At 50.0% G+C, this 24362-nt stretch overlaps 2 protein-coding genes across 2 annotated transcripts in view; one reads left to right on the forward strand and one right to left on the reverse strand.

The window, feature by feature from the left end:
• Positions 1 to 24362, forward strand: part of SAXO4 (stabilizer of axonemal microtubules 4) — a 167859-nt gene that overhangs the window by 45716 nt on the left and 97781 nt on the right. The gene's annotated exons all lie outside the window — the stretch shown is intronic.
• Positions 1171 to 24351, reverse strand: DDB1 (damage specific DNA binding protein 1). The gene is made up of 27 exons (XM_084632526.1): positions 24159 to 24351; positions 23451 to 23599; positions 23164 to 23280; positions 22097 to 22318; positions 15799 to 15913; positions 15589 to 15686; positions 13918 to 14076; positions 13353 to 13436; positions 12237 to 12353; positions 11806 to 11908; positions 11510 to 11585; positions 11320 to 11428; positions 10952 to 11130; positions 10700 to 10863; positions 10495 to 10602; positions 9797 to 10004; positions 9145 to 9240; positions 8710 to 8821; positions 7884 to 8007; positions 7347 to 7511; positions 6728 to 6822; positions 6392 to 6562; positions 5327 to 5436; positions 4902 to 5071; positions 4037 to 4139; positions 2101 to 2224; positions 1171 to 1917 (listed from the first exon to the last, which is right to left on the reverse strand). Exons 1-27 carry the CDS (start codon positions 24217 to 24219, stop codon positions 1834 to 1836), a joined length of 3423 nt encoding a protein of 1140 aa, XP_084488652.1. The 5' UTR covers positions 24220 to 24351; the 3' UTR covers positions 1171 to 1833.

Genomic DNA, 24362 nt, shown 5'->3' on the forward strand with positions numbered 1-24362 from the left:
CCTCACACTCCTGCCAGTGTGCAGAAAGGTACTGGAGCATAATAGGCCAGCTGAGCTGCTCAGAGTTTATTCTTTATTTTATTCACAAGCAAAGAGACTGGAGGGAGATGGGCTGCTGTGAAATCAGTTCAGTTTGATAGATAAAGCTATTATCTCAGCCACATGGGGACCTAGACGAAGGTACTGGGGTGAATCCATAGAGGAGACAATGCAAAGTGAGCCAGGACTATGTTAGGGCAGGAGTTCTGGCACCTTCTCTGAAGCATCTGCTGCTGGCCAATGTCAGAGAGAGGAACACTGGTCTCGATGGACCACAGGTCTGAGCCAATCTGATGATCTCAGTGTTCCTAATCGCAGAGATATTTACACTTGCTCATGCTACTGGGAATTGTTGGCAGAGCTTCCAACCTGGAGGGGACAGCCTTTTCAGGCATCTCATCATGGGAACACACTGCTCCTCTGCCCCACTGGCAGCAGACTGAACCCAAGAAATTCATCCCACACAGCTTGGCATGAGACAGCCAGAACAGCAAACCAAGAAGCAGGGCAAGGTGGGAAGCCCCTTAATAGGTACAAAAAGGTAATTGTGAAGCTGTCCTTTTAATTCTATAAAAAATCCAGGGATTCATTGTCAAGATCATTCCCATAGTAACTTTAACACTGCTCTACAGAGGGGATGGACACATTCTAGAAAGGTCTCCAAGTCTTACCTTTTCCTTGAGTATTTGGGTAACGTTGGAGCACCATATGCTTAGGTACATGCCTAGATCTGTAAGAGGAGCATGCCTCTTCAGTAATGCCTTCAAAAACACTCTGCAAGAGGCAAAGCCCACAATCATCAGTACAGAGACAAGTCTTTAAAGTGTGCACACAGAAGAATGCATCTGGGAAAGGTTCTCTCCTTCTCCCCCAGAAACTGATCGATCCACTCAGCTGTTCAGCTCTGTCCAACTCCCCCTGCAGACTGTGTGTGAGCTGAGACAAGCAGGGGAAAGTTTAAGCCCAAAGGATTGTTTCTGGACAACGGTCAAAGCAATGGAGAACAGGGATGTGGAGTGAGAGTTCCCTGTGGAGCATAGCAGGGACATGGCTCCTGTAGCAATGGCCCACAGCCCTATAAATCAGCCCCATGGCAGAACAAAGGGACAAGGAGAAGGCAGGAGCCAGACCTTTCCTCTTGGACTCTTACTTTATTTGGTAAAACTCAGAAACCAAACCACAGATATTTCACTTTCCCGACCTTTCCTCCCTGAGCACACCACAAATCCTGTGGAGAGAGAGAGAGACCTTCTCTACCCTTTGAGCTTCACCACCCAGACAAACAGGCATCTCCCCAAGCCAGCAAGGTATCTCCCCCATCTTCCCAGCACCAGAGAAGAGCCTCCAGCCCATCCTCATTACAGAGGCAGAAGGGGGTGCAGGAGACTTCCACTTCAAAACACACTGAATCAAAGAAAAATCAAATAAAAAGATACTAAAGACAACAGTGAACAAGTGAGTCAAGGGGGAAGTCCAGGCAAGGGGTGACCCTTCAGCCAAGCGCTGGCAGTTACCCAATAGGAGCAATCGGCCATGACCAGTCCTGGGTTGGGAGCCAAGGTCCACAGGATTGGTGAACCCAAGCAGGAAACAACAGGATGCCCAGCCAAAAATCACATCCCCGAGTCCCTAGCGAGATGGCTTCAGTTCAGAGGTTCTCCCCTTCCACCCGGAAAGATAACAGCAGCCTCTGGTGTCATAGTGCAACTGGCTAGGGGACCCCCTGGCTGCAGGTGAGAAGAGACTCCATATTCTACCATGGAGGAAAATGCTAGGAGATGAGTCCGAATCCTATTAATGGATCCGGGTCAGCTCCTCCACGATCTTTATCAGGTCGTCCACGGTGGCCTCTCTCTTCATGCCACTGCCATCGTCAATCTGCAACAAGGGACAGATGTGTTACAGCAGCATGACTTGGGGGGAGAGGAGGAACAGAGCTCCTACAGAAGCACCCCTGCATGAACCACGGTTAAGAAGTGCCATTCAAAAGATTAGTGCCAGAGATCAGTTTCCCAAGATCCTCTGCTGCTCACCGATTCTCACACCCAAACCCCATCTCACCTGTAGGTTTGCTACCACCTCCTGCATTTTGGGCCGGCTGATGTCCAGGAAGCTTTCAATCAAGTCACCGTCAATGAACCCTGTGGCTGGCTCCGTCTTGCGCTCAGTGTGAAATGATCTCCAGGTGGAAGCAAGAATCAAGGAGCAAAACCCACTTAAACTGCACCATCCTCAAACTCCCTTAAACACCACTCAGAACAGAACTCCACCCCCAGGCATGCAGAGCAGCTTCGTAGGACACACACTGCCCCATTTCCCACACATACATGCGACATCCACGACCAGTGCAGCATTTGATTTACATCATGGCCCAGTATTTCAGAGAGACAGACAGACAGTGAGCTTTCTGGGGCAAGGACTGTGTGCCAAGCCCAATGGAGTCCCTGACCCCGACTGCAATACAACAGAGTGCCCGATTCATCCTGCTACTCTGCAAAGCAGCTCAAAAAATTCCCCCTACCCACTGGTAGAGTCCCCTAGGGCAGTAGCCTCCAACCGTTTTTACACACAAGATCACTTTTTGAACTTAAGATCAACCCAGGATCTACCTCGCCCCTTCCCTGAGGCCCCTTCCCTTCCCCGAGGCTCCGCCCTGCTCACTCCATTCCCCCTACCCTCACTCACTTTCACTTGGCTGGGGCAGGGGCTGCGGGCTCTGGGCTGGGGCCGAGGGGCTCAGAGTGTGGGAGAGGGCTCTGGGCTGAGCCTGGGGCAGGGAGCTGGGGTGCAGGAGTGAGGGGTCCAAGCTCTGAGAGGGTGTTTGGGTGCAGGGGTCATGTGATCCCACTGCACCTAGTCTCATAGAATCCACTGAACATTTCATGAGTTTTACTTATTATTAGTGTCGTTTGTGGTTTATAGATCGAAAATTCTTCAGGGATTGTCACAAATCAGTGCAACATTCTCAACTGTGGGGTGTGCATTGGCTGAGCCTGGGGCAGTGGGTTTGGATGCAGGAGGGGGTGGGGGAGTGGGCTCTTGGGGGGATTTGGGTGCAGGAGGGAGCTCCAGGCTGGGGCAGGGGGTTGGGGTCTCTTGTGGGGAGTTTAGGTGCAGGAGGGAGCTCTGGGCTGGGGTGCGGGGTCTGGGAGGGAGCTCTGGGCTGGGGTGCAGGCGGGGGTGTGAGGTGCAGGGTCTGGCCCGGAGCCGCTTATCACAGACAGCTCCCAGTTAGCAGTGTATCAGGGCTCAGGCAGGCTGCCCGCCCGCAGTAGCCCCATGCTGCTCCCAGAAGCAGCTGGCTGCTGGGACATCTCTGCATGCAGCCCCTGGGGGGGAGGGGGGCAGTGGATCTCCATGCGCTACCTGCGCCTGCAAGTACCACCCCCGCAGCTCCCATTGGCCGGGAACAGGGACGATGCTGGGGGTGGGGACAGCGCGCAAAGCCACCTCCCCACACCCCTTCCCCCAGGGGCCGCAGAGACATGCCAGCAGCCAGCTGCTTCCGGGAGCAGCATGGGACCATAGCAGGCAGGCAGCCTCTAAGCCCCACTGCACCGCTGGACTTTTAGCAGCCTGGAGGTCGCAAATGACTGGCTAAGGCTCCAGGATCAACCAGTCGATCGCAATCGATGGGTTGGTGACCACTGCCCTAGCGTATAGGTGCCAAAGCTCTGCCTGCCTACTATACATGTGAAGTGCCAGAGACACCATGTCCAAGTGATCAGAGCTCACCACAGTGGGTCACAGTAACACAAAGATCTGGTGAACTTCCATAAATTCTCCCACCACCCAGGCTCCTGAAAGTCACTCTAGGCTTTGGCTCATCAATTCATGTGTCAGCGTTCTAGCATTCGCTGTGTCAGCCTCTATCCCACTCATGGCACAGCCTAACAGTCACGGTTTAGGTGACTGCCACTGTAAAAGGCACCTTCATTGCTAAGCTCCTAGATCTGCTAGAGAAGGCGGCACAGAACGGGAGGACGGGGAAGGATATAAGGAGTGCTCGATCTTGCCCACACTCTTGATGACTTTATTGAGTCTGTTCTGCATATCCAGCAGGAGGTTGTACCAGCTTTCCGACAGCGATGTCACCAGCCCTGCAAGAAAGGAGAGGGCAATGAGGGGCAGGGCTGGATGAAGCAGTTTCCTGGCAACCTTTGGGCCACACTGTTGCAGATTCCAGCAGGCTGGGAATGGCAGGCTCTTGCCTGGCAGTTAATGGGTAGAGATGGTCACAAGTGATCCCCCCACCCAGGAAATTTAAATGGAAGTGAAAAAAAAAATCACTTTCTTTCATATTTTCCACAGAAAACTTCATTTTTCAGCAAAAATTCAAAAGTGAAAAGATTAAAATCCAGAAAAGCTGGTGTCTCTCAGGAGCTGTGGTTCAGGTACCTTATGCTCCCATTCCACGTAGGCTGGGCTCCCTGATGGGACTACATCTCCCATGATGCACCACAGTGTCCCCCTCTTGGAGAGGGATGGCAGCACATCCTGGGACATGTAGGCAGGCTGGGGAGCCCAGCCAAGGAAAGCGAGTTGGAACAACTACATCTCACATGAAGCACCGCAGCAGCATTTCTAAATATATATATATATATATTTTTAGCAGAAGTATTTTGATTGCCCCCAAAAAATCAAAGTTTGCTGATGAAAGCAGACACTGTGCAAATATTTTAAATTTTTCAGCAAAAACCAATCTGCCCAGCCCAACTAATAGCTCCAGGAGGGCTCTGCTATTGAATCCACTTTGGCAGCTTCTTTTCAAGGCCCATGTTAGTGCTCCTCCAGGATCTGAGATCCCCACACAACAGGCCCTAGCAGCAGGGTGAGAGGCAGCCAAGGAGCTCTCCCCTTACCGATCATTCCGTTGACCGTGCCAAAGAGCACCGAGCCCTGCGTCGGTGTGGACGTCTCGCCCAGGTTCTGCATGACCAGGGAGCCGTGGCAGAACACGTTGACAAACTCCCCCAGGTGGAACAGCCCCACTTCCTGCAAGTGCTGGCGCTCCTCATCGGTCGTGGCAGCACTGAAATACAAGGACCCTGGTAGGCAATGGGGTAAGAACACAGACCAGAGGCACCACAGAGACATGTCCCCCTGCACACAAGCACACTCCCCATCCCAGTACTCTGAGCTAACAAATGCACCTCCCCACAGCCACATTCCACACACAGAAGAGAGGCAGGTCCTGCCAGCTAACACCCACCTGTAAAGGGAGGGAATGATACGATGTACCACACCACCACCACCAGACAATGCATCATGCCCAGAGCCAGCTTACCTGTCCTTCTGGCACACAAACAGGTTAAAAGCATTCTCTGCTCCCAGGAAGTTGTCATCATCCAAGATCTCCACGGCACTCATCCAGTTTGGGTTGAAGTCTCGAGCAATCTTAAAGAGCATGACACACACCAAGGGAGATCAGGCCCTGCTGTGAGCCCCCAAGGTGATATCCGCATGGAGCCACCCTGCCCCACCCAACGCCAAGGTTACAATGGCATGGAGGGATCCCACCCAGCCCTCTGAGCCCAGGAATGAAGTCAGGTGGAAGGAGGAAGCGCCAGCCCATGTCAGAGCTAGAGGAAGGAGGTTTGCATGTTCACAAGGCCACTTGGCAGAGCAGCAGCACAGCACAAACTCCAGTTGATGGGATCACAATCCCATCTCCCCAGGAGAGGGACTCTGTGCCAGTTTCATGCAGAAGTGGCTCTTTCTGGAGAAGCCTAGGAAGGTGGGGCCTTTGGATGGAAAAGCAGGCTGATCCCTGGAAGGACTACACCAGAGAGCCAGCTACTCCACCAGTACATTCCCTACCCCGAGAACGTAACAAGGATCCTGGCAGGACTACCCATGTTGCTTGTGAGGGGGGCTGGTCTCTCATCAGGACACCTTGTACTACCCATCCTGGATCTCACCACAGGAAGCCAGGACAACCCACCTCCCAGCCCCATGGCAGGCACCAGATATCACACAAAGCATCCTTTCCTCAAGGCTTGTGACACTGAACCAGATCCCCCAGCAGCCTGTCCCACAGGAGCTATCTGCCACAGGCTAGCTTCAAGAAGAAATGGAGTACTTGTGGCACCTTAGAGACTAAGTACTCCTTTTCTTTTTGCGAATACAGATTAACACGGCAGCTACTCTGAGGGCTGGCTTCAGTAGATCCTTTTTGAGGCGCAGTGTCCATAAGAATGGGAAGCCCAGCTCTGTTGGCTCTCCTCTGGCCAAACTGCCCTCTCCTCACCCCACAAGCTGCTCTCCCTTTCCTGAAAGCTCCTTGCTGTACCACAGGATCGAGACCTCTCCCACCACCCTAGGATCACCCTGGGTAAAAGAGTATTGATACCTCCTCAAAGTTACCCTCCATGGGCTTGTAGGCAAGAAGCAGAACGGAGCGCATCAGATCCCCAACCAGGATGAAGTCCCCCTTGGTCTTCACGTAGAGAGCCATGATGTTATTGTAATGGTTACACTCTGTGCGCAATTCCTTCTCTGCCGTCCACTCATACAGACGCACCTGAGGGAACAGACATGTGAGCCAGGGCCAGCACAGAAAAACTAGAGGGACATAGCAGCCCAGCGCACCAGAGCACAGTAGCTCTTTCAATCTTGTGGCTGAGCCGCCTCCCAACTCTGGAGAAAACTCTTCCCTGGGATATCCAGCGCCTTGCAAGAGCCTTACCGTGCTGTTGATGCTGGCTAGGAGCTTGCCGTTGAACTCCACCATGGAATACACAGCCCCTTTCACTTCCTTCTCGGCCAGACTCTGCAGTTTCCCTGGAACGCACCAACAGACTCTTTGGTTACCCTCTGTGCCCCCCAAGAGCAGCTACAAGACCCTCTGTGGAACCCAAACAAGATGCTCTACTCAAGTCTGTTCTCTCCCTAGAAAGGCTAAGTCCATTTCTCAGCCAGTCGGTGGGCAGCTGCTGGCCCAGTGACAGTAGCAGAAGGATGTGAGAGGTAAAACTGGAAAGACCATGGGATTCAGACTCCAGCTCTGGAAGGAAGTTAGGGTGAAGGATTATGGTATCCTAATGGGAGATGGGGAGAAGTACCATAATTTGGAGGTTGGTTCACAGCAGAGCAAAAGCTCCCAAGCAGCAGAAGAGCCTGGGGGCACAAGCTTTCTCATGGACAGCTGGCAACCATCTGTCAGCAGGTCTGTGAGGGAAGCCAAGGTGCCTGTTGCAGTGATGTCCATTCCCAATCATCTGGATTTAGTGGGTGACCTCCCTTGGATGATTGGAGTTCTGCCAGGAGAGGGACCCCGTACAGGAATTCAGCCTTCTCCCTCTTACCATCTGAGTAGTGGAAGACTACAATGCGACCCTGTTTGGGCTCAGCCTCCTCGGGATACACCATGGCCGTGCCCACAATGAAGTAAGTGTTGGGGTCCTTGCCCAGCTTGCAGGAGACCAGGCTTAGGGCGTATTCATTCTGCAGGAACTGGTGAGCGTGGAGCACTGGGTGTAGAAAAGAGAAAAGCAATTGGATTGTGGCTAAGAGCCCTCTCCCCTCCCACGCTACTGGACCAGCTTATCAAAAAGAACTAAGAGCCTGCTCCATGTGCCCAAGTCACAGAGCCAAGAACTTCCCTAGAGACCCCCTCTTTGCCAGTCTGTGCTTCCGCTCAGTATAACCCCCTCGGCCTTACACCCAACCCTCCTCCAGGAGTCCCCATCCCTTTGCCTTTCCTTCTTATAAAGCCTCTTTTTCACAGAGCTGCTGGTCTCATCCATGCCCATTTGCTGCATGTGCATTGCAAGGGAAAGTGTTCAGCAGGTAAGCTGAGCCCCCTCCTGGGGCAGGAAGAAGGGAGTGGTTGGGGTCGGTACCTTCAAAGGTGTGCTGGTCTATGATGAGTAGATTGTGCACCTCCACCTCCTCTCCGAAGGATGTCTCGTGTGGGGCAGTACTGCTGGAAAACAGCTTGCTGGAGCTGACGCTGCTGGACAGGGCCTGGGACAGAGAGAGTGATCACACCCTCAAGCTACTCGCAGTGGCCTAGCACACTGGGAGAGCAGAAAGGCTGAACGAGAAAGAAAGCTGGAAATGCAGAGTAGGGGTAAGAAGATGAATGAGATCCCAGACAAGCCCCTTGGCCAAATGGGTCACTGATGTGGGGGGAACATTTCTTCCCATGGGAAAATCCAGACGCAGCTGCTCAGGGGCACATGAGCACATTGGACTCCCCCTCAGAGATCTTTCAGAAAGGCACAGAATGATGAGACAGAAGTTTCCATGGCAGCTTCTGAGAGGACTTTTGTCTCAGCCATGGAGAGAAGGAAACAGCCTAGGATGGATCAGCAATCCCATCTAATGAGCAATCTGAATGGTAAGACTCAGGGAAACAAAGGAGATCTGGGGCTCTGGGATGAGAGAAAAGGGGAACATGTGACAGGGGAAGCCGCAGAGTCTGCTAGAGATAAAAAGATTCAAGAGAGTCTAAAACTAGAGTCCCACCCTCCCTCTTTCCCACCGTCCCTCCTGCCCAGACTGCCATGGGGTAAGGCAGTGGAGTCCACATACTCAACCTTGGGATGACAAGATGGTCAAGGAAAATATGTATCACCATTTGGCTCGAAGAGTCATGTTTCCAACAGCCGCTAATCCAGTGGCCCAGCTCCCGAGCCCACATGCCTTCCCAGAGCTTCCTCTCACCTGGGTGCTGGCACTGGGTCTCAGTGCAGTGGTGCCCCCACTGGCATCCTGCACCTCAATGCGACTCGAAAGTACGCCAAAGCACTGAGACACCTCCTGGTAGCAGATTTTCCTGCAGGATAAACAGAACAAGCCGTGTGAGCAAGGACTCCTCAGCGGGAGGGGAGAGAGCATGTCTGAGGCTAAGGAAAACACAGAGGCTCCTGGGACACTAGGCTGTTAAACTGCTCAATTCCCAGACATCTCCTTACTACAGCCCCCAGGCTGCTCTCAGAATGCCAGCCACCAATCTCATTGATTCATCCATCTCACCACTTCCACACACCAGTGGAAAGGTGGGGCGGCTCCTCTTTGAAGAGTGATGAGCCATGCCATCGTCCTTCCCCAATCACACACATGGTGCAGACCCAGAAACCCTAACACCCCACTGCTCACCTGGGCGACTCGTAGAGGGGAACCGTGCGGATGTGCAGCTTCTGGATCTCGTCGATGGTGCCGATTGTCAGAGTGCTGTTGTTGGCCAATGCCAGACTGTAAAGAAAGGAGACTGTCATTGATCAGGCTTGTAAACCAGGTGCCCAGAGAGGAAGCCACTGACTCCAGGGCTCTGCATAGCTAGGATGCTGGGAGAACAGCTAGACTAACACAGCACTGATCTCCTGACTAAGGGTTACTGGGACCCAGCCTGGGCGGAAGAACCCAGTGCTGGTATATAGGGAGGGACAAAGTAAGCAATGGCAAGTGTCTTCTCATTCAACACCATCAGGGCAGCAAAAGAGCTGGACTGTTATGTGTGAGGAAAAGGAGCGTGTCTGATCGCATTTGGAGGAGGGTTTCCCTTCCCCATTCTCCATACAGCTGCAAGCTGGCCTGTGAGTATACTGCTCACTGAACATGCCGTCACCTTCCACCTTCTTGTCAGCCAGGCCTGAGCAGGGAATGCACGTGGGGGTGTTGTGCCCTTTCAACAATAGATCAGGTAGAAGAATGCAGCTGGGAACCCTCCAGCCATGCTGCTCCTTACCTCACTTGGGCCAGTGCAGAGTCCAGAAGCCCCTCCCCTCTGACATGGGGTGAGCGTGCTCACCTGTCGGGGTAGCCATCTGAGTTGAGGGGGCACATGTAGTTCACCTCCTTGAGGTTGACATTGGAGAAGACCAGCTTGTGGTTACTGCTGTAGATCACAGTGGGGCGGTCAGAGCAGGCAAAGACATTGGTGGTGGAGAGCGAACGGAACGTTCTCAGGACGGTGGGCTGGGTGCCCAGCGTCACTTTCTTACGGTCGCTCAGCAAACCTATAGTAAGGGAGCAGCAGTGTTAGGAGCTGCCCAACCAAAGGAGATGGGAGCTTTTGGAAGAGTGGAATCAAGCCGCGAGGCACACTGGCTGGAAGGGGCCCACATGGAGGCCAGAGACACCATGCAGTTAGCAGAGGGTGGCTGTCAAAGCGTTTCACACAAAGAGCCACCTCATGTCCCCTCCAGGAGAGGGAAGAGTAGCCCTTCCTTGAAAAGCAGGCAAGGGGTGATCCCCCTCCTGTAGCAGGAATCCTGATTATATTGAGTATCTGAACAGAAGCTGCCTGTCAGATTCCCAAGGGATGTCAGGGTTATTACAAATGGGTGAGATCCCTGTCCTGTCGGGGTGTGGCCTGACCAGGATGGAGCAGGGAGGGGCCATCATCATCACAGGCCAGCCCACTTGGGATCAAAGAGAGGATTCGGAAGGGCATCTTATCAGTCTCGTCCCCCTCAAAAGCCAGACTAGGAAGGGCCATGCACTCACCTGTCTCAATGCTGAGCCCAAAGTAGAAGAGAGCCCCGTCTCCAAGGGCACAGAGAAGATAGTGGCTGCTCTCAAAGGTGGTCATCAGAATGGAGCGGGGAATGATCTCTGCAGGGGGTTGGGAAAAAAGAGAAGGCCTCATTAAGTGACACACATAGCTTTGTTCACTGCTCCCAGTACAGAATGCCCCACAAACAGTGCCTACCTCCTCCCAGCATCTCCTTGTGCAGCAGCTCAAACGAGGGCAGCTTTAGGATGCGGGCCGAAATGTCAGTCCAGAGGCCAATGGCACACAGAGGGGACATGCCATTAGAGTCCCCCAGTGGGGTGATGTCCAGGCAGGCCACCTCATGCTCCATCTCTGTGCAGCTAGCAGGCAGGCAGGAAGGAAATGGACAGGTCAGTAACCAGGCTGGGGGCCAGAGGAACGACACAAGGGCAAGGGGATCACACTCACCTTATTTGCCTGAGCTCCTGGGGCTGGATCTCCAGGTAGTAGAGTGCTCGCCCCACAGCCACTACCACCTGGCTGCTGTTACAGGAAGCCACGCTGATGTTCTTCCCCTTGGGCTCTTTCCATTCACTCACCAGGGCTTTGGGCTCCTGAGTGACCAGCCGCACGGAGGCAGAGGTGATCTGGAGGAGCGGGAAACACTTCAGCTCAGATGCAGGGCACACTCACCGTCAATGACACTCAGCCCAGGTGAAACGCTGCCACCATCCCTGTTACTGGGAGCACATTCTCTAGGCCTCCTCCCATGATACCTCACAGCCCTTTCCATTCCAGCCAGAAGTCCCCTCCTCTCCCACTGGCCTCACCAGTACCTGGATCAGTTGCTGATGGGCCACATTGCCACAGAAGAAGGTTTGCTGATCATCTACGAATCCTGTCAACTCAGTTTCCTCCACTTCCTCCCCGTTTAACATCAGAACCCTACAAGAGGGAAAGAACTCATTAACTGGGTGCAGAGCGCAAAGCCCAGAGCCTGCCCCAGCATTAACCCCAGAGCCTTACCTGGTCTGACCCACAAAGGATAGCACCAAGGTGTTGTCAGTTTCACGGTGTGAATCGGACCTCAGGGGCCATAGGCCTGCACAAGGAAAGAGCCCAATATTACTCAGAGTAAACATCTCAGCAAAAAGCTTAGGGAGATGCCCCTTGACACACCCCACACCCTGCCCAGCCAGCATGCAGGACACGTCTCCCAGTCCCCTCTGAAGCTGTGGGTCACAACCACATGGATTTGTAGAACAGGCTGACAGAGCTGAAGGCTGTCATGTATGCTCTACTCTCCCGATGGATTTATGTACCTTTAATCCCTGGCAGGTCGATGCTGGCGTGTTCGTGAATCCCAATCCCATTCCGGATGATCCTCAGGGAGCCCTCCTTAAAGGCGCCAGAGCACGTGACCAGCTAGAAAGAGGAGGTACCCATTAACTTTCCTCTAATCTTCCCTTGTGAGAAGGGATCCCTGGGAAGCAGCCACCCTAAGACTCCTGCTATGCACTCACAGCTCCTTCCCGCAATGGATCTCAAAGCACCACCATTCGCTGCTCCTAACACAGAATACCCCACAAGCACTACCTATCCTCCCTTCCAGCATCTCCTTGCGTAGTAGCTCAGATGAGGGCAGCTTGGATGCCCAGCATGGAGCACAGTCTATCCCTCCTTTGCACTGGGCACGCCCCATCTGGAGTAGATGCACTCAGCACCGACAAAGGGAAGGCAGAGCCAATATTACCTGCCCTTGACCCTGTCTCTCCAGATCCACCACACACATGTCCACGATGGGGCCCAGGTTGGTGAAGGTTTCCATGGCCACTACGTAGGAGCCTTGTTCATTGCTGTCCACGCTGAGCTGTGAACACAAAGTCATTAGCTCCCAAAGTAAATGCAGGGAGCACCCAGAGTTGCTAGCAGATATGAAACTCCCATAATGCTTTGTACGTAAGTCCCAGAACACTGTGGGGCATGAATCAAAGTGCTGGTGTTCTGTATCTATACACCTAAATGTACTCTGTACACAGGCTGAACCTTAGTGTGTGACCAAGTGATGGAATGTGTGTAATCTCCTGCTGTGATCCTGTCAACCCACAGAAAAAGTCATCAGATGTCTAGGAAACCAAGAAAAGAGACCACTTGTGACTGACGAGGGATACTTGCAGATGTGTTTTGTGATTGATAAGATAATAAACTACTGAGATGTTTTTAATTCATCAAGATTTGCTTGTTGTCAGAGATGTTTTCTGTAATAACAACTTGGTTCAAAATGCCTATGGACTTATCAAATCATGTACACTGAAATACCATAAAGGATATTTCACAAGTAATTAGGCTGTTGAAAAAGAAATTCCTTTCTCTCTCTTTGTAAAGACCCAAGGCACATAAGGAGCTGAGGTTTTGAGAGTTAGTTGGGAGTGAATCAAGAACATTTCTGCAGATCAGTTTGGTAATATACAGTCTTCCTTTCTGTATTCTGTACTGTGCTGTATCAATATGTAATAATCTGATTCATAAATACTGACTGAGCCTGTTTATTCAACCTGTTTCAGAGTGGTACCCGTGTTAGTCTGTATCAGCAAAAAAAACGAGGAGTACTCGTGGCACCTCAGAGATTAACAAACTTAATTTGTTAGTCTCTAAATTGCCACAAGTACTCCTCTTTTTTTTTTCCGACCTGTTGTCAATAACAGAACCAAACTTCCAGCAAACAGAGCAGAGAGGCCTGGGCGAGGCAATGGGAAGCAAGGCAGAGGCTCCCCTGACCCATCCACGCCTCTTGGGATCCAGCAGGGAGGGGAAAGGTGAACAAATGTGGCTTCAGATAGAACTAGATCAGGAGAGGACTTCTTCTCACCTTCACAAGCTGGGAGTCCCCAAGCCGAGAGCCGACAAAGACAACACCATTATCTAGGTAGGTCAGGCACTCTGCAATGGATGTCTAGGCGAGGAGACAGATGGACCAGCAGGTTAGGGGGAAAAAAGCCTGTAGCAGATATACAATTCAAGCCCACTGGAAAGCCCCCGGCCAGAGCAGGGCCCCTACCCTGCAAACACCAATCCCAAACTCCAGCTCCATGGGAAAGCCCCTGGAAGGAGGTTAAGATCCATAGCCTGAAATAAAATCCTTTTAGAGAACCACCAAAGAGAGTACATTCTCCCCTCAATGACTGACCGAAGCACCAGCCACAATGCAAACCCTGAAGGTGGGGACGCTAGCAAAGGACCCACACTTGGTCACTCCCCATAAATCCTGGTGCCTCAGGGGGTTCAGAGCTGTGAAAATAGCAGAGAATTAAACCCCACCCCATCCCAGTGGAGACTCGCTTCTCTCCATTTAAGTCCTTGAGCTGTGCTTGCAGCTCATGAATTCCCTAGGCAGAGACAACACATAGCACAGCAGCAAGGGGGAAGAGCGCTACCTCTCCAAGCAGCTCCACACGCAGGTCCTTCAGGCTGACTGTGCCATCCATCTGCTCTTCCTTCTCCAGAAGCAGCATGAAGAGACGGCCCTCCATATCCCCCAGGAGGTAACGGGATCCGTTGGGATCCACACGGTTGTGGCACACGATTGTACTTTGCTGCAGGCAGAGAAAGTGGTTGGAGTTACTGGGCTCCCTAGCTTGGTATCCAGCTCCCAGCAGCCGCCAATGCCAGATGTAGCAGAGAAGAGTGAATACGCCCACAACGCACATGGCCAACAGTACAATCCTGCGTGAGGTGGTGAATTCCCCTGACCATTGTGGCAATCTGCTCGCTCCTTGGGACAGTGATTTGACTCCACACTGATTATATTGTGCCAGTGCTTATATGTGAGTCTGAGGTGGAACTTCCCCATTATCAACTACTCAGAACTGTCTCAGGAATTACAGGTCAGGCTGAAACGCCTTAGGCCCATTCTCAGCTCAGGAGTGACCCCCTTAGAAACTCCCATTCCGCTGACTGAGCACTTTCAGCAGATGAACTGTCCCGATGCTGTTTTGGGCCCAGACAGCTGCATGCCAGCTTTGTCTCAGGACTCTGAGCAAGTGGTTTTCTGAGTGACAGCATGACCAGAAGCTGGGCATCATCTGTTTGGGTTGGGATTTAATGGCATGCTCCTGCAGCCCTTATCCAAGCAAAATCTCCCATCGACTTTAAGGGCAGATGTGCCTGTGCTAGGTCGGCAGGACACGGCCCAGAGAAACTCCCAGGCAGCATGTTACTTTTCTTACTAATGCAGCACACATCAAAGCATGGGCCTCCAAAGAGCCTGAGCTGACAGCCTGTCAGCCACTCAAGCCATGATGCCTGTATCCATTTCCACAATTCTAGCCCATTGTTGTCTCAGCCTTCAAATGATCTTCTGATCATAGCTCTGCTTTTCTTTCAGTCTAACACACACACTCACTCCCCTTGTTGCCTCTGTGATCTAGTTGATGCTTCCTGTATAATTTGCACCCAGGAATCATACCCCTCTGACTAGGATCACACCCGCTGGCTCAGACACCCCACCTGGGCTCCCCTCTTGCCAAACCAAGCATTCTCTCACACTCAGTGTTGTATTCAAGCTTCAGATCTTTCACTGCTACAGGTCCTACCTTTGCTGTGAGCCTTTCAGCTGCATCTCTGCTTTGGCTTGGGCCAGTGCCCGAACCTCACTCTGCTACCTAATGTATTTCTTTCTCTGCAGCCCCAGAGCCCCAACAGACTTTTGGCTTTACAGCATTCTCCCTGGCACTCAAAGCAAAGAGCAGCCCCACCCATATTTGGCTATAAGGGGACCAGGCACACGCCTTCTTCAACACAGAACACATCCCTCAAGTGCCCGAAGACAGGGATCAACAACTGTACCAGACACCCATTCATGCACCCAAAGGGCACATCCCTACACTGTCACTTGGGAGTAGAGGAGTCCCATCCCACAGATATGCAAGGGTGAGAGAGCAGTTTAAAATCCCAGCCTGGAGATCCCTTAGTACAGGTGAGCCTTAGAACTTACTACATGCAGCACCTAGGCACAAGGTGGAAACTGAAGTGCAAGGGATCCAGGCCCCAGGAGCAGCCGTATCCAAGGCCCTAGGGAACAGCATTCTAGAAAGAAACTCTCTCACCTTGATGATGGGTGGAGCTATAGCCAGATATTTATCGCCATTGTGGTAGGTGATTGACTCTTGCCCAATGATGATAGCTCCTCCAAAGGGCTCGGGCACTGCAGAAAGGGAGAACGCAGACAGACTTGTTAGAGAGTACCTGTAACAAGGTGAAGCATCACCACTGAAGCAAGATGTGGTAGGTAAGATCTTCTATAAGGAAGAACCGACCTGCAATTACCATGGACGCTTCGGCCTCTACATTCTCCTGTTTCCAGGGACCCTTGTTGAATTCCTTCTCTCGCAGGGATACCTCGTACGTTTTGACATGGCGGCCCTGGGGATCCTGCAGAAAGAGAAGCAACAGAAATCACTGCAGCAGGCAAGCAGAAGTGTGTGTTTGATCATGAACACAATGAGATTACTTGCAGAGTAATAAGGAGGCTGCAGGGCTGCAATGTCTGATTAGGGGCTGCAAAACAGCAGGAGGATAGAGTCTGACCCTCTACAATCAATACCATGTTAGAGTGGAAATGCTTAAGCAATGCCCTAGTCATATTATCCAATTCTCTCAAATACAATATAATAGTCTACAGCCTTAGCTGCATGTGCATGCAGAACCTTCTAGAGCTGTAATACTTGACATGCCCAGAAGGCAATGATAATACAGACTGTCTTGTTATAGTTCACAATTTTCTTTGTCACAGCTTCTCTTTACAGACAGCCTTTTTAAAAAAGTCGCCTTTTCTCTCATGATATTTATGACCCATTATTTGTACTGCAGTAGTGTCTGGGGCCCCAATCATGGAACGGTCTATCGTGCTAGGTGCTGTACAAACACACAAGACAGCTCCTGTCCCAAAGAGTTACGGTATATCAATCTGAGAGACAACAGGTGGATACAACAAATGGAAGAGCACACAGTAACGATGAGACGATACTGGCTAGCATAAAAAGCAGTGGTCTCAGCAGACCCACTCTCTGACCATTATCCAGTTTACCCATGGACTCTGCTGCAAACATGCAAGCTAGTGTGACAGCCAGCATGTTGACCGACACACCAAGCAGACTGAACCAGGGACCTCCAAAGCTACAATTGACCCAGAGATTCATGCTCTGTAGCTGGAGCTGTAACAAACTCATATCCCCTGCCGATCAGGCACAGAGAGGGTCATGTAACACACTGAGTAGGTTACATAAACTCTTGCTATTACTTAAAGCTATTATTCTGCAGTATATTGTGTAAGCACAGTATACTAATACTTTTCACAGAAATGATTCTTCTGAACTGATGTTTGTCTGAGACACAGAATAGTGCTCTGTACTACCAGCTTACAGAAAACCCATACAGCACTATTATTTTAGGAACCGTATGGGATCCAGGAACTACAGACTGTATTGTAATGATGCAGGTGCCCAAAAGAGCAGAATTAAGGTTGCGAGCATGGTTCTATTATGAAAAATTACTTTTTTTTGTTAAAGGACACTGTTAGGCTCTGTGTGTACTGTGTCTTGGCAATTTTCAGATCCAATCAACAGTTTCTAAGTAAAAGATTTTTACTAACTGCCTGCTCTGCAAAGTCAAAGTTAAGCTGGGTTCTTTCCAGCTCACACTTAAACAAAGATTATGCAGTTGGAACTTAAATCGCTTGGTTAGCAATGTTCTAACTCAAGGAGCGTGAGCTTAACATTCCTGTGGTGGAAAGAACACCTTAACAGCCCAACACTGTGGCATTTAATTTCAGAAAGGCAAACTATGCAAAAATGAGGAGGTTAGTTAAACAGAAATTAAAAAGGTACAGTGACTAGAGTGAAATCCCTGCAAGCTGAATGGACACTTTTCAAAGACACCATAATAGAGGGTCAACTTAAAATGTATACCCCAAATTAAAAAACACAGTAAAAGGACAAAAAAAGAGCCACTGTGGCTTAACCACCATGTAAAAGAAGCAGTGAGATAAAAAGGCATCTTTTAAAAAGTGGAAGTCAAATCCTAGTGAGGTAAATAGAAAGGAGCATTAGCACTGCCAAATTAAATGTAAAAATGTAATAAGAAAAGCCAAAAAGGAGTTTGAAGAACAGCTAGCCAAAAACTCAAAAGGTAATAACAAAATGTTTAAGTACATCAGAAACAGGAAGCCTGCTGAACAACCAGTGGGGTCCCTGGACGATCGAGATACAAAAGGAGCACTTAAAGATGATAAAGTAATCACAGAGATTCTTTGCTTCAGTCTTCACGGCTGAGGATATTAGGGAGATTCCCAAACCTGAGCCGTCTTTTGTAGGTGACAAATCTGAGGAATTGTCACAGATTGAAGTGTCACTAGAGGAGGTTTTGGAATTAATTGAGGAACTTAAGAGTAACAAGTCACCAGGACCAAATGGCATTCACCCAAGAGTCCTGAAAGAACTCAAATGTGAAATTGCGGAACTATTAACTATGGTTTGTAACCTGTCCTTTAAATCAGTTACTGTACCCAATGACTGGAAGATAGCTAGTGTAACGCCCATATTTAAGAAGGGCTCTAGAGGTGATCCTGGCAATTACAGACCAGTAAGTCTAACATCAGTACCGGGCAAATTAGCTGAAACAACAGTAAAGAATAAAATGGTCAGACACATAGAAGAACATAAATTCTTGCACAAAAGTCAACATGGTTTCTGTAAAGGGAGATCATGTCTTACTAATCTGTTAGAGTTCTTTGAGGGGGTCAACAAACATGTGGACAAGGGAGATCCTGTGGACATAGCGTACTTAGATTTCCAGAAAGCCTTTGACAAGGTCCCTCACCAAAGGCTCTTACATATATTAAGTTGTCATGGGATAAGAGGGAAGATCCTTTCATGGATTGAGAACTGGTTAAAAGACAGGGAACAAAGGGTAGGAATAAATGATAAATTTTCAGAATGGAGAGGGGTAACTAGTGGTGTTCCCCAAGGGTCAGTCTAGGACCAATCCTATTCAACTTATTCATAAATGATCTGGAGAAAGTGTAAACAGCGAAGTGGCAAAGTTTGCAGATGATACTAAACTGCTCAAGATAGTTAAAACCAAAGCAGACTGTGAAGAACTTCAAAAAGATCTCACAAAACTAAGTGATTGGGCAACAAAATGGCAAATGAATTTTAATGTGGATAAATGTAAAGTAATGCACATTGGAAAAAATAACTCCAACTATACATACAATATGATGCGGGCTAATTTAGCTACAACTAATCAGAAGAAAGATCTTGGAGTCATCGCGGATAGTCCTCTGAAGATACCCACGCAGTGTGCAGCAGCAGTCAAAAAAGCAAATAGGATATTAGGAATTATTAAAAAAGGGACAGAGAATAAGACGGAGACTATCTTATTGCCCTTACATAAATCCATGGTGCACCCACATCTTGAATACTGCGTACAGATGTGGTCCCCTCATCTCAAAAAAGATATACTGGCATTAGAAAAGGTTCAGAAAAGGGCAACTAAAATGATTAGGGGTTTGGAATGGGTCCCATATGAGGAGAGATTAAAGAGGCAGGACTTTTCAGCGTGGAAAAAGGAGACTAAGGGGGGATATGATGGAGGTATATAAAAACATGAGTGGTGGGAGAAAGTGAATAAGGAAAAGTTATTTACTTGTTCCCATAATATAAGACCTAGGGGCCTCCAAATGAAATTAATGGGTAGCAGATTTAAAACAAATAAAAGGAAGTTCTTCGTCACTCAGTGCACAGTCAACCTGTGGAACTCCTTGCCTGACGAGGTTGTGAAGGCTAGGACGATAACAGGGTTTAAAAGGGAACTGGATAAATTAATGGAGTTAAGTCCATTAATGGCTATTAGCCAGGATGGGTAAGGAATGGTGTCCCTAGCCTCTGTCAGAGGGTGGAGATGGATGGCAGGAGAGAGACCACTTGATCACCACCTGTTAGGTTCACTCCCTCTGGGGCACCTGGCATTGGCCACTGTCGGTAGACAGGATACTGGGCTGGATGGACCTTTGGTCTGACCCAGTATGGCCATTCTTATGTTCTTATGAGCTGGATTCTCTTCTGATTGTGCTGGCAAACCAGTGTTAATCAGAGTAAAGAGCAGTAAAAACTTAAGTTTATCAGTAAAGCAAGAAGCAGTTACAAGGAATAGAAATGGGGAATAGATCTGAGTGTAAAGCTGCTGTTTTTACAGTAGCTTTTCAGAGTAAAATTGCATTTTAACTCTGGGATTTCTGGACCAATTTAGAGTCCTTTCAACTGGTATGTTTTCTCAACAGTCTTTTGTATGGAATTTTATTCATATTTGTGGTATCTGCCTTTGGCATTTAAAAACAAAAAAAAAAAAAGGCCACCCACCAACATCTAAGAACATGCACTGCAATTCTGATCAGTCCAAATTGTCTGATCAGGATTAATAACTTTAGAGAGAATTAGACATGAAAAAAACTCCGAAACCTCTCCCTGCCTACACGCACACAATTCAGAGCGACAGCAACCAAAACAAACCAAATGTTTTATGTAAGAATTAATGAGTCAGACAGAATGCGCATCTCACTCTGCTGCAAGGGCAAAATTTACTGCGCTGCATTAAGTGTTTGTAGGCAGACACAAATCAAATCAACCCTTCCTTCTTATACCAGGACTGTTTGATTATTATAAACAAGGCATTAATAGCTTCACTCTTAAATAGAAATGTTTACAACCCTTAGAACCCTCCCCACTGCAACTTGAGACCATTACTCCTTGTCCTGTCCTCTTTTACCACTGAGAATAGTCTAGAACCATCCTCTCTGGAACCCCCCCTCAGGTAGTTGAAAGCAGCTATCAAATCCCCCCTCATTCTTCTCTTCTGCAGACTGAACAATCCCAGTTCCCTCAGCCTCTCCTCATAAGTCATGTGTTCCAGACCCCTAATCATTTTTGTTGCCCTTCGCTGGACTCTCTCCAATTTATCCACATCCTTCTTGTAGTGTGGGGCCCAAAACTGGGCACAGTACTCCAGATGGGGCCTCACCAATGTCGAATAGAGGGGGCCGATCACGTCCCTCGATCTGCTCGCTATGCCCCTACTTATACATCCCAAAATGCCATTGGCCTTCTTGGCAACAAGGGCACACTGTTGACTCATATCCAGCTTCTCGTCCACTATCACCCCTAGGTCCTTTTCCGCAGAACTGCTGCCTAGCCTTTCAGTCCCTAGTCTGTAGCTGTGCATTGGGTTCTTCCGTCCTGAGTGCAGGACTCTGCACTTATCCTTATTGAACCTCATCAGATTTCTTTTGGCCCAATCCTCTAATTTGTCTAGGTCCCTCTGTATCCTATCCCTGCCCTCCAACGTATGAACCACTCCTCCCAGTTTAGTATCATCTGCAAATTTGCTGAGAGTGCAATCCACACCATCCTCCAGATCATTTATGAAGATATTGAACAAAACCGGCCCCAGGACCGACCCCTGGGGCACTCCACTTGACACCTGCTGCCAACTAGACATGGAGCCATTGATCACTACCCGTTAAGCCCGACAATCTAGCCAACTTTCTACCCACCTTATAGTGCATTCATCCAGCCCATACTTCTTTAACTTGACACATCTCTCCTATGTGTCTCAGATTTGCCATCTGTAAAATGGGAATAATGTTACTGACCTCCTCTGACCTCCTTTGTAAAGTGCGGAGCTCTACTGATGAAATGCACATTATAAAAGCTAGATTATTACTTGTGCTCATGACTTGTATGTGATCAAGCCATTAAGAACTAAACTGAAGCCACCAAACTCATTTCACACAGGCACCAAAAAGCCATCAGACAGCAATTACTTTCAGTCAGTGTCTATCTGCCTGGGCTAGATTTGCACTGGCAATGTAAAGACGAAGGACTCCATGTCCTCTCACCAATTTTCTGAGCCAGCCAGCTAGCCCACAGAGTTTGTTTTGAGATGTGTAAGTAGAGATGTAACAGTGCTCAGAAATGTTGCCTTTGGGAGACTATCCCAACAGTAAGACAGACTTGAGGCACCTACAGAAATTAAAAGTAGCCTTAACCTATAGCTGAACAGGATTTACTGACTCTTCACAACCACTGAGAAGGAGGCAGATCAGGGCCCAACATCACCTTTTATAAAGAAATAGCCAGAGCCTGTAAACCCAATCTGAGCTCTCCGCAACCTATCCAATGCATGCTGAGACACATTTCTGCTAACCATTTAATAAGAAATAGGCACATCTAAAGCACCAGTCATCCAAGAATCTCAATGCTCCTAAAGAGGGAAGCTTTGACCTCCCATGGAGTGCTAATACCCATGTGGCATAGACAGAAAAAGTGAGACAGAGAGAGGTGAGGTGGCTTTTCCTAAGTTGGTCGGTCAGTCGAGTCCTGATTCCCAGCCTCTTGCTCTAACCACTAGACCACAGTGCTGCTTAGCATAGGTTCCAGGACAGCATAAATGACTTGGACAATTACAAGGACATTCAGGGACTCCAACTCACACCAGCCCTGCCCAATGATTTCCAACACCCTCTATTCAGGAACAACTCAAGGAAGCCACCCAGGGTACCTGGTAAACAAAGCAGATGGTAGGAGCCTGGCAGCCATAGAGGAACTTGACATCGATGACCTGCAGCTCCTCCAGGCGGATGTTAAAGGCCTTTAACTCCTTGTTGTCCCGGTCCAGAGGAATGACCTTGAAGAGGCCATCATAGAGCCGCAATCCAATCATCCGACACTCAGGGTCAATGATGCCAATTATACCCGTCTCTGAGGGCCGACCAATGCGATCCTGGGAGAGAAGAGACTACCATCAAAAAGAGACCCAAACAAAGAACCAAGAGAACACTCAGTGAGGTCAAAAGACAAAGACAATTTCCTGCAATCCATTTAATAGGCTTTAGCATATTGTCCAGCAAGCAAATGGTGACTTGGGTATCCCATGTCCAAAATGGATGTCCTTTTCACCAATGAGCCATGACATTCTCCAAAGATAAAACAGCCGGCCTCAATAACTTGACTCTCAGTTTCCTGTAGCATAAACACTCTGCAGTCTCTTTTCTAGAGAGGCAACATGGCTTTGTAGATAGAGCACCGAACAGGGACACACAAGACCTGTGTTCTATTCCCATGTCTGCCTGGGTGACTCAGACAAGTCACCACCCTGTGCCTCAGTTTCCGCATCAGTAAAATGAGAATAATGATAAAGCACTTTGAAATCTATAGATAAAAAACACTGAGACCTAGGTATTATCTGTAGAGCTCTTAGCACATTACAGATGGCAAAACTGTGGCACAGAAAAGCATCTTGGCTAAGGACACGCTCAGCAACTTACTGGCAGACCAAATTTACTGATATCCAGTCTTGTGCTCAATCCATTGCATCACAGCTGCCAATTATACCTCAATATTTGAAAACAGATGAAAGGTGCTTTGGCTTGACAACTGGTGAGGAGGGTTTTGTCTGAATACTAGTGTAAGAGACCAGGCACAGTCAGTTGCAGGATCAGGAGCTTAGGTTGCGAGCTCCACAAGGCAGAGACTTGTAATTATAGTTTGTCTATTCCAACACCAAAATAAAACCAGCATTCACAAAGGGAACTCACCAGCCTTTACTGCATTGCCCACCCAATTTACCTGCACGTTGCCATGCGCTCGGGTGATGATATCAATGCTCTCACCACTTTGCTTGTACTCAAGGATACAGGCATTATATTTGGCTGTCAGGATGAACAGCAGGTCCTTGCTCTCCCCCTAGAAAGAGGGAACATCAACATTCTTTCAGGAAAACTCCGTACAAAGGAAACCCACCCAAACTCCTGGCACTGAATCAGAACAAATTTCACCCCTTATTCCACAATCTCATCCCTTCGGCACCCCAGCCAGCACCATACCCCACCCCCACCACCAGGCAGCACACTCACCTTTGGGTGGAAGAGCTCCATGACCGCAATCTTGCCATACATGCCCACCTCCTTGACGGGCCGCAGCCCCTCTGCCGTGACCACATAGATCTCGAGGCGGGTGTTCTTCGCTATCAGCAGGTTCAGGTCCTCCGAGGACGTGAAGTGCCCTGCGAGACAAAGCATCACAAGGCTGCAAACCAAGGGAGCAATCCAGCAGCTCTGCCTCCACAGGGGGGCTCACACTACACCTCAAGCACCCAGCTTAGCACCTCAGCACCCTGCTCACCCCCTGCACCCCACTTGTCCCCACCCACCCGCTTGCTCCCCTAGCACCCTGATTGCACTCCACCTCCTGGCACCCCCAGAACCCTGTTCACTCGCCCCCCACACACCGACTGCCCCCCATCCACCCACTGCCTGCCCACTCCCCAGCCCCTGCCACTCTGCTCACCACCCACCGGCCCCCCACAGCCCACGCGCCCTCACCCCCCGCGCGGCGCCCCAGCCCCTTGGGCAACAGCCGCACTAAGCCCCGCTGCCCACGAACAGAGACCAAGGCCCAGCTGTCACCCCTCGGGCTGCAGGGACTGACACCGCCCCCCACCGGGCCCTTCCCAGCCCCCGCCCCACAGCCCTGCCCCCGCAGACACTCCTCGCCTCAGCCCCCGCCAACTCATAGGGCCCCCCCGCCAGGCCCCGCCCCTCACCCCCCCGCACGGCCGGTACCGGTGACGCAGCCGTTCACGGCCGTTGGCTTCTGCGCCGTCACCACGTAGTTGTAGGACATGGCGGGGGAGGGGCGGCCGAAGAGACACAGAGAACGAGACCCGCGCAGCTCTCACTGCCGCCTCCCGCACCAGCGAGATACCGCTGCCAGAGCGCCGCCGCCGCCGCCGCCGCGCGGGGCATCACGGGACGGCTGCCGGGAGG

The sequence above is a fragment of the Lepidochelys olivacea genome (genome assembly GCF_965140295.1).
Source record: "Lepidochelys olivacea isolate rLepOli2 genome assembly, chromosome: 6".
Taxonomy (NCBI): Eukaryota; Metazoa; Chordata; order Testudines; family Cheloniidae; genus Lepidochelys; species Lepidochelys olivacea.

Excerpts from the sequence above, each read along its gene's own strand:
- DDB1 (XM_084632526.1), bottom strand. The coding sequence starts at position 24,219 with ATGTCCTACAACTACGTGGTGACGGCGCAGAAGCCAACGGCCGTGAAC. Across the intron at positions 15,914-22,096 it reads CCATCTGCTTTGTTTACCAG|GATCCCCAGGGCCGCCATGT; the intron begins GTACCCTGGGTG and ends CTCTTTCTGCAG. Across the intron at positions 6,563-6,727 it reads TAGCCAGCATCAACAGCACG|GTGCGTCTGTATGAGTGGAC; the intron begins GTAAGGCTCTTG and ends CTGTTCCCTCAG.